This window comes from Pelodiscus sinensis, chromosome 6, assembly GCF_052426305.1.
Source record: "Pelodiscus sinensis isolate ZL-2025 chromosome 6, ASM5242630v1, whole genome shotgun sequence".
NCBI lineage: Eukaryota > Metazoa > Chordata > Testudines > Trionychidae > Pelodiscus > Pelodiscus sinensis.
This window is the reverse complement of record NC_143057.1, coordinates 10,773,877-10,784,291: the sequence shown is the minus strand read 5'-3', so window position 1 is coordinate 10,784,291 and position 10,415 is coordinate 10,773,877. Positions and strand designations below refer to the sequence as shown.

At 40.2% G+C, this 10,415-nt stretch overlaps 1 protein-coding gene across 1 annotated transcript in view; it reads right to left on the bottom strand.

The window, feature by feature from the left end:
- Positions 1–433: 433 nt before the first annotated feature.
- Positions 434–10,415, bottom strand: part of SHOC1 (shortage in chiasmata 1) — a 102,151-nt gene continuing 92,169 nt past the window's right edge. Inside the window, exons 32-36 of the mRNA XM_089779459.1 lie at positions 8,929–9,004; positions 5,774–6,145; positions 4,467–4,618; positions 2,799–3,060; positions 434–780 (exon numbers count right to left, since the gene is read on the bottom strand). Of these exons, the coding sequence (XP_089635585.1) occupies positions 680–780; positions 2,799–3,060; positions 4,467–4,618; positions 5,774–6,145; positions 8,929–9,004 (963 nt within the window). The 3' untranslated portion in view covers positions 434–679. The remainder of the gene's footprint in view (positions 781–2,798; positions 3,061–4,466; positions 4,619–5,773; positions 6,146–8,928; positions 9,005–10,415) is intronic.

The following is a 10,415-nucleotide window of genomic DNA, read 5'->3' as shown; positions in this document are numbered from 1 at the left end:
ATTGTCTTACACTGCATCACTTTCCACACGCAATCTTAAAGAGCTTTTTTTTTTAGGGTGGGGGGAGGAGTGAGGCATTTTATAAAAGCTGACTCTTTCCCACCATAGCATGTTTATCTATCTGATAATTCTGTTCTTTACCATAGCATCAACTAATTTGTTTGGTACTGAAGTTAGGCTTATTGCCTCTGCATCTTTTTTCCTTCTCCTTCAGAAGCCCAGCACCTTAATCTCATGCACAAATCTAGGATCCCCCATGCCCCTCAGAAATGATCAAGGAACTCCAGGAGTTGAAATATAGAGCATCCTTGTGCTTATTTGCCTTTTTGGGCATGTAAAGAACAATATAGCACTTTTAAATTAATTCATGAGCCATGAAACAAATTATATATAAGCAGTATATGAAAAGTGAAAATGTTTTTATTTTCTTAGATGTAAATTAAGAAGAGACATCTTTCCTAGAAATTCTCCACTTTAAGTAGATAACTTGTTTGGTAAAATATACAATCAATCAAACAATAGAATTTAATAAACGTGCAAAAACTTTCTTAACCTAATAACTTCTCAATATAAGAAAATGACCTGGGAATTGGGTCAAAAATAATTATAAAATTTAAAATGGCTCCTTTGAAATATTTCACACATTTTAAAACATCCATTGTAAGACTGACCATTTAATTCAAAAGAATTTAAGACGAGTTTGCCCATCACTTCTTCCAGGAGCTTTTTCAAATGTTAGTCGCCTTTTTTTGAGTTCTGGTACTTTTGCAAAGCCTAAACCTATTAAAGAAGGAGGGAGGAAAGGGAAAAAGAAAGGCATGATTAACTACAAAACAATCCCATAGTTGTGCAGTTTTGGCAATACTTTTCTCACTACTACTAACAGGCTGTAGCTTTTCAAAGCATGCTATTGTACAAAAGAATGGCAAGATTGTACTAGACTGAGATTTGTACTGATTACTATTTTTAGAATAAATTCCACTAATAGAAGTATCTGCACAAACATCTTGTGACTTTAAGCTGGGAATTAATTTACAAAATCTATCTGATATACAAGGAATGCAACACTTGGGCATGCTTTTAATTTTTCTTTATAATTATATGAGTAATACATTGGGTAGTCTCCAATAAACATGTAATTAGAATTTTTTCATCAGGGACATGCTGTTAATATTCTCAAGTAAATTAAGTGTCCACACTTAAAAGCAAAATCTTGTATAAATCTCACATACAGGATTCTATTTGTCCCTAGCAATACATAATCTGGAAAAAAAGGAATATTTGTGCCAGAAGAAAAAACTAACTTGGTTTACTGATCCTAAGTGTTTTTAGATTTAACAAAACTTTATCCACACGTATTTTTTCAAGGTCTATTTTGACTTTGTAGATGCGTCTGAAACATGGAAGTTGCATGAAACTTTTCTTTAATGGAGCTATGCTTCATGAACATGCACAAATGCCTTGTGAATGAGCAGGTCTTTGTTTTATTTTAGCTCATGAATAGTGAAATAAAAATGTTTTCTGCCAAGAGCCGAGACAAAACCACTGCTCATCTTCTCCTCTTGCTTTAATGTAGCTTTATCATTTTAATAGGAATTCTGATGACAGTTCTTGGTATTACAGAAACCTGTTCCAGTGGAGATCACAGTATTTTTCAGGACAGTGGAATGCATGGCAGCAGGTCATTGGTTCCTATAGAATTTGTTTACTGGAGTTAAAACTTTCTCTTCCTGCTAGCCAATTTCCTTTACAGTTACTGAAGTACAACTAACCATCAAGCTGCCCCTCAGATGTATCCCAGGGAAAGAAGCATAGAAGCAGGTTTGTTTGCAACACGGGTGGGGACCCTTTTTTGTGTCTTGGGGGGGGTCGCTGACCCACAGAAAAATCAGCTGGGGGGCTGCGCACACAAGTGAGAAGCAGAAAAACACCAAAACCCCATTGTGACATGGTCTCCAAGGAGAAGGAGAAAGACACTCCCCACATTCTCCACACACACCAGAGCCTTTGGAGGCTCAGGCTAGTAGATTGTTTGCTCCAGCTCTGCAGGGGGATGATGCAGGGGCTGGAGCACCAGCATGAGCTTCCCCATGCTGGGAGGAAGCCCCAAGCCTCGGGGACTGGATCTAGGCAAGCCAGGGGCCGCATCATGCCCCTGGGCCTTACGTTCCCCACCCCTCGTTTACAACTTCCTTATAGCCTCTTTAATTTCCAAAGGTTGAGAAATAAAAACAGTATATACTGTATTTATACAACTTTTCCCCTGTTCACTGCCAGCTTGCCTTAAGCAGCCCATGAGACAAGGTAGCAATAAGTTTTCAGATGATCTTGGTGTAATTACTTAGGTATCTCATCAGTTTCGCTGTACAATGAAGAGATCAAAATATAAAATAACTGTAAATAGTTATTAAATGTATGTATGCTGTGGGACTTCTCTTTGCCTCTGAATGTATTAGGAATGTAGGCAGGACTAAATTTTCAAAAATTAAGGGGTAATAAAGAGTTACATGCATGTGTGTATCCATATTTAAGCATACAATGGTCTCATTTGCACACATCAAGCTGCATGTTCACATATAAAAACACATTTAAAATGTTAGGAACTTCTGCTTGCGTTAAAAATACAAATATGTAATAGTTTAAGAATTTACTACAAATCATCTAATTAAAATGAAAGCACAACTAATCTGCTGATTTGAAAACTATTTTAAAGAAAAATCTATGATGTGGTCTTTCAGATACTCTGATTTGTAGTTTAATTACAAATTAATCTCAGCACTTGTCTGATTTTCCCATACCTGTTAAAACCTCTTTTTCTATTACATTTGATGATGATGCACCAGGCATTCTCTTTCTTGAAAACTCTCCAGCTATTTGGTGAAAATTTAGACTACTGTATTCATCAGGATTCGCAAATGAATCACAAAGTCTGATGTCAGGTGCAAAGGAATCCAATGCATGTCTGGATGGATATTCATTCCAAAGTGTCTTCTCATCCTGATCTTCTGGACAGCTATATGCCAAGCCTCCAATTTCTTCTTGAAAATGCTTAGAGCTTTTCTGGAATGGAAAGTCGTTAAAGGTTGCAAAGAAATATTTTCTAGAGAAAAGATCCCATGCATGTTTGGAAGCCTAATAAAGTTATAATGCAGCATGAGAAGTGGCCTTTGTACATCGTTCTTAACTTGATGCAGGAGTTCTCAAACTCTTTTTGTGCTGGGGCCCCCTTTGAAAATACAGGTTGAAACTCTCAAATCCGGGACTCTCTACTCTGGCAACATCCATCGTCCTTCCGGACCATGGATGTTGCCAGACCAGAGAGCCCCAGATACAAGGAGCACGAGCCAGGTGGGGAATCTTGCACGTGCCAGGGAACCCCGGCTGGGCTAGCAGGAGCTGGTCCTGTGGTGGATGGGGAGTCCAGCCCTAGAGAGCCTCAGCACAGGAAGCCATGATGGCGGCTGAGAGGAATCCGTAACTCCGGCAGGGAACCCTGGTGGCAGTGGGGCCACTGCTGGCCAGGAACCCCAGTGGTGGCCAGGGGAATGCCTGGCAGTGGGTGGGAACCCCAGCAGTAGTGGAAGGAATTCAATGGGACCAGTGCAGGCTGGAGAGACTCAGCCCAAAGAGGCTGACCCCAGGATGGACAGCCCAGGCTCCGGGGACCCCCAGCAACCCAGAGAGGAGCCTGACCTCCCCTGGTCTGGCAAACTCCTTGGACCTCCCTGGTTTGGCACCATTAGGATCATCTTCTATTTTAGGCTAAAAAACGTGGCAACCTCACTCTCCCGCATACCACGTCATACTTACTTCTGCACTGCTACTAGTGGCAATGCTGCCTTCAGAGCTGAGCACTTGGTCAGGAGCTGCCACTCATCAGTCACTCTGCTCTGAAGGCAGCACAGAAGGGTGAGCAATATTGTGACCCTAGGTTTCCAATACCGTTCTTGGTCAGGACCCCCAGTTTGAGAATCATTGCATTAGACAATGCTCCTTCCTTTCCACAGAGGATGTATCTACTGGAGAGGCTTGTATTTCTCTATGGATATTCTGTACATATTTATGTTCCATTCATGTATTAAAGCAGAACTTGGAACCTACTACAGACTACATCAGGAGCAAGAATCAGTTTCTTGATCCCTGAGAATTCATCTATAACTGAGCACATCAGGCTGCAAAATATAAAACAGACAAATGGTAGCTTCTGAAATAGTAAATGAGGATTTAACTGCATTTTTTAGAATGATCAGTTGTATTTTCTGAACAAAGAGTCATCTTAATTGAGCAATACATCTAGGATTCATTTGCAATTTCACTAAAGTTCATTCAAATATGCTAAGGAGCCGATTGATTTTGAGCTTGCTCTTATTTGAAAATGTTCCCTTCTTAATTCCATCCAGGTTCTTGTAAATGTCTGATACCTTAAGATTCGTTCAGATTCATTTTATCCAGGACACACTCTTTACCTTGAGAAAATGAAGCCCAGCTTTCTCAAACTGTTTTTCTCTGTCTTTGAATTCCTGACAAGGTGAGTCTACTGGTGAGATATGGAAATACATTTTTATATCCCTTGTCCTGTCTCGGAGTCTTTCTGGAGGATAATCACATTCCAACTGGCCTGGATACAAATAACAGGATATTTAATACTAATTTTAAGATTTTCAGATTGTTAAAACTCACACTAAATGCAAAGTCAGTGCAGGAGGAAATTAATATATTATTTTTAGTTGCTTATTCAAGAGAGAGAAGTTCTAGATATTCTCCAAAGCAAGTTGTCTGGGTCATCTTGATCAAGACTACCCCTTTACAGGGTCATTTGATGACACAGGAGTTCTTCTTAATGAGGTTGTAATACTCTTTCTTTTTTTTGTGCTGTAAGGGTTAACTGATTATTGCTTGTAAGAAGGGAGTTTACTGCTAAATTAGTTTTAATTTTAAGGTTTCAATTATAAAAAAAATCAAGGTAACTGAACTCAGTTGAATGGGTTCTGTTAAGATCAGTGAACTTTGCATATGAACATTGCACTACACTTTCTACACTTTTGTATACTTTCTATAAAATAACTATATGTCCAAATCTAGACATTTTTTAATAGATTAAACTTTGCTAAGGACTTTATTTTATATTTTAATTTGCTGGATATATTCTGCTTGTTAAATCAAGTTCTACTAAAGGAACCAATGAAAAGTCAAACAGAAAAGATACAGAATGTATCATCTTCATTATGAAACTCCATCTACTACTTGATTAGCTGATTACACGCAAATTAACATCCCTACAATGAAACCACTGAAGTCAACAAATTAACAGACTACATTTACATTACAGCCCCAATTGATACTCTGAGATGGATCCACTGGTGATTTATTTAGCAGATCTAGTGAAGACCTGCGAAACTGACTGTATATCGCTCTCTGTTCAACCCTGTTACTCTACCCTGGATGAGAAGAGCAAAGAAAGTAAGCAGTAGAATTTCTCCCATCAACCCCCCGCAGAACTCATAGTAATTTGACTTAAGATACATCAACTCCAGGTATGTTATTCACATAGCTGGAGTTGCATGGCTTAAGTTGACTTTCACTGTAGTACAGATGTAGCCAAATCCTTGAAAGGCTTTGCATAGAGCCCATTACCATAGTATCTAAGCACATGGATTAATCTGACCCTCCTGTATATTCTTCATACATAAAACTGAAATATAGGCTCATCTAACTATGGATAATATACATATATATTCATCCTATTTGCTTTTATTCTTTTAACCTCACTGACCCTTTGACTGCAGCAGCTCCTCTTGTTTGGTTTTATTTTCTTGTGCATGAAATAGTAAGTTTTCGATCACAAACACTGCATCAATTATGGAACCAGGAGGACCTTGAATCTTTAATCTTGCTTTTCCACCAGCCACTTCTTCTGATATGGATACACCAAAATGCTGCAGATGAGAGAGTTCTGCATGCTCTCTTTTGCTAAGGTTGAAAATTTGATTGTTTTCTATAATGATAAGGTGAGTTTCCTGGACTTGCATTATGTCTTCGATCCATAGTTTTGCTGCTTCTAGTTTTTCATGGTAGTTTCCAATAAGTTCAATGGCTGGTCCAGTTTTTTTATTCTCTGCTTCAGCTCGTCTATTGGAGCATGATCCTGTAAGAAGTATTATTTATACATGTGCTGTCAGTAAACTGAAAAGTTCACAAATGCAGTCACAAATCTTGATGTGCAGCTTGAGACTTTGCAGCACAAGGAACTATGCTGCCCTTCTGGTATGTTCAGAATGGGGATATTCTGACAGACACTAACAGATTTTTAAAGATACAAATGGCAGTTGGGCATGTAACTCCCATTAACTTTAAATTCGGCCTTTGAAAATCTCTCCAGAAGGGCCAAATTCTAATCCGATTAAAGTCAATGTCAAATCTCTCATTGAATTAAGTGGGACCACTATTTGGCCTTAGTAATCATTAATAGATACCGTTACAATCCAGATATATAAACAACATTTTAGTTTGAAGTCAAATTAAATTGTGGTAGTTCTGTGAACTATTTAGAAACTTCTTCATTTTCATGTTTTTCCACATTCCTCTAATGTTTAAGCAGAAGTTGCTATTTCGGGAGATACTGGAAATGATTAAATTAAATATTTACACATACTGAAAATATAAATCTTGCATTCAAGTTTCTAGTTAGGGCCATTTTTGTATTAAGAGAATACATTGTAGCTCTAGGGGGAAAATGAAGAAGACACTGTCCTGTTTCCAAAGGAGTAAATAAATTCCTGCTCGAGTTTGGCACTAGATAAATGAAATATCTTTTTGCATTTTAGCTCCATCTATGTGTGTCCTGATTTTTTCAGGTAGGATGTAAAGTGGTGCTAAAATCAATGTTTTTCACTCACTTGCTTTGGCTAGCTTAGAATGTTTTAAATAAAATCAGCTTCATATAAAAAGTCCACCGATGGAAATGATAATGGGCTGGCTGCAGTGCTACCTACAACAATTTGAACAGGAGTCACAATGCAAATACAACTCGCCTGCCTACAAAGAGGGAAGAAATGTTACACATGACATCATCCTCACTTCCGTGGATGTGAAATGTTACCCTTTGGTGCTGGGGCCCAATCACATGAAGTATTTTGTGCCATCAACTCATACTGATTGCAGTTAGTAGTGACAGCCCTAACCAAAAGGTTGAACAAAACCATACTACAAATCAACCACTGATGATGATTTTCACATGGATCTCATTCAGATTAATTAGTGCATGATTCAGCCCTGGATTGTCTGCTTCCACTAGCCTAACCAAGAGAAATATGCAGGGGACACCTTCCATCCTTCAGAGTTGAGGTGCTACAGGCAGTGAATCAGGCATCACTATACTTAAAGGATTCTGTTGGTCTTTCTCTTGATTTGAACTGGTTAATGTTTATATTTGCTCACTGGATCAGTGACAATTAACTATGCTGAGGAGAGGATTGGTTAAATAATTTCACAGCCACTATCTAGACTTGTAGCTCTTCAAGCCAAAATACCTAAAGGGTTGGCGCTATCAGACCAACCCAGCAGCGCCCCAGCTGCTTTGTCCCAGGTATCTGGATTCAGCCACTGTTGAAACTGACCAGCAGCTGACTCCAGGAAGCCCGGGGCAGAGCAACTCTGCCTTGGGCTTCCTGGAGTCAGCCGCTGATCAGTTTCAGCAGTGGCTGACTTGGGGACACCTGGAGTAGAGCAGCTGGGGTGCTGCCAGGTTGGTCCAGTAGCGCCGCTCCTCGGCGCTGTGGGACCAACCTGGCAGCCCCCAACTGCTCTGCCCCAGGCATCCTCATTCAGCTGCTGCTGAAACTGATCAGCGGCTGAATCCAGATGTCTGGGACAGAGCAGCTGGAGGGCTGCAGGGTTGGCCCAGTAGCGCCGAGGAGCGGCGCTGCGGGACCAACCCGGCAGCACCCCAGCTGCTCTGCTCCAGGCATCCCTAAGAGCAGCTGGGGTGCTGTCGGGTTGGTCTCGCCATGCCAAGAGTTGGCGCTACCGGACCAACCCAACAGCACTCCAGCTGCTCTGCTGCAGGCATCCCCAATTCAGCCGCTGCTGAAACTGACCAGCAGCAGCTGAATCAGGGACGCCTGGGGCAGAGCCAGACTATTGGAAGGGGGGGCTATGAGGAGTCTGGGGTGGAGGGGGGATGCTACCCCAGACCCCTCATAGTTTCCCCTTCCGATAGTCCAGCAAATCTGATAATCCGGCACCCCTTGGGTCCTAGAGGTGCCAGATTATCGGAAGTTTACTGTACTGTGTTCTACAGAAGGATGGTGCTGATCGTGTGCTATATCTGTCTGCATAAGCTGGAATGAAGGTACCAAAGCAAAACAGCTAGAACCTTCTGTGTCAACAATTTACCATACCCATTTGCTCCTTAAATGAAAGGAACTGGGATGAAGATGATTGATTAGAGAGAATAATTGAGCATTCTCATAATTAGCTTCTTCCTCTATTCAGTTTTAAGAAATCCTTCTTTTGAGCTACCAATCCCCAACAATCAGCACTCACAGGTAACTCCTGATAACATGAATGTGAATGACATAAGTCCTTCAGGGGGCAAAAGATGCAAAGTGTCTTAAGAGATGAATAGTTAGCTCAACAGTTACATTTTGATTTACATGAATGAAAATCTGATAAAAGTAAAAATACAGTCTAATTACATATAATACTAAAACAAAGTTTTGCAAAACATAACTTTAGAAGAGGTAACACATTTTCCCCATTATCCTAAAACCACTCTTGCTTGTTTCTCACTCTCAATCAGTCAAACAATGAAACAGAATAATAAATGAAATGCAGAGCTCCTCTGTGACCGTTTCCCTCCATATAACAGATATTTATTAGGAAAGAATCATTTTCAGAATCTCACCCTCCCTTGTGCTTCTTACTTACCCAAATCATAACATTTGTTGCATTCCATATTTTCTATCACTTTGCTTTTTGCTGAATTCAACTTTTTTTGGAAAGCCTTGAAAAATAAAAATTTAGAATAAGTTCACAGCCAGCTATGTATCAAACCATTAACAAATGAACAGAATCTCTGTCCAGACTTCTGTTGGGTGAGACATTTTAATCAGTCTCCTTTCACACAGGGGCTAATGCTGGTCGTCTGTGCCAAGCCTGGTTCCAGAGTTTTGTACAAGGACATGGATCGCGTCCTCTCCAATTCCACCTGGAGGTAGTATATGGGGAGCCCATGCAACCAGGCTAGGGCAGCTATTATAGCAGGAGTTGAAGCTATCCACTGCTCACTTCTGCTTGTGGTGTTATACTGAGGAATCCATGTTATGTACTGATGTATTACTACCCTCCTATCTAACTCTCAAAGTTCTTCCCATAGCCTCATGTAGGGGGCCACCGAGGAGCACTGGTCAGTTTTGTGGAGGGGGTTTGGGCGTCCTGCAGACTGACCTCCCTGAGATGCAGAAATACAATATTCTAGTTGTTTTTTGGGGAAGTACAGGCTTTGGCACATGAGTGAAACAACGGGGAGTGTGAGCATGTGGTCCAAAGAAGCACAGAGACAAATGACAGCCAGATGCAATTTGTCAGTTCTGGCATCTGGAGAAATGATAAAAATCATCTTTAAGTAAATACCGTGAGAAGTATATTGCAAATGAATACTACTTTACAAAAAAAATATTACGTTAAATTGTACTGACAAAAAGATGAAGAAACTGCATAGCAGTTTACAGCATATAAGAACAAAAGGAAACTATAATTAAACTTGCACATTCGTATTGTAAATACTTTTAAAAATGTGCAGAAACTACAGAGTTTACATGCAAGACAATGTATGTTACATGGCAATGGGTGGGTGCTATTTGGTTTATTTGAACCTAGGAGTAAAAACTGATGTAACCTATATATCAGTGGCATGGAAGAGCTAGTTTATCAGGTAAAGCAACAGGAAGGAACAAGAAGATAGTGGCTACACCTTTTTCCAGATTTGCAGCATGTAAGTTACACTCAAACTCTCTTACACTCAGTTACTGATACTACATTACACTTCACATCTGAATTGGTCCTGAGTATGAATTTGTGGACAATTGTCTTTCAGAGGAGAAGCAAGAGCATACTGTAACCTTTTTGCCAGATGACACTCTATTGTGCTGTATGTTACTTTTGCTACAGTATATTCCACGGCTACGTCTACACTGGCACCCTTTTCTGGAAAGGCTTAAAACGGAACAGTTTTCCGTTATAAGTATTTCTGGAAAAAGCGCGTCTACATTGGCAGGATGCTTTTCTGGAAAAGCACTTTTTCTGGAAAAGCGTCCATGGCCCATGTAGACGCGCTTTTCTGGAAAAAAGCCCCGATCATCATTTTCGCGATTAGGGCTTTTTTGCGGAAAAGACTACTGTGCTGTCTACTCTGG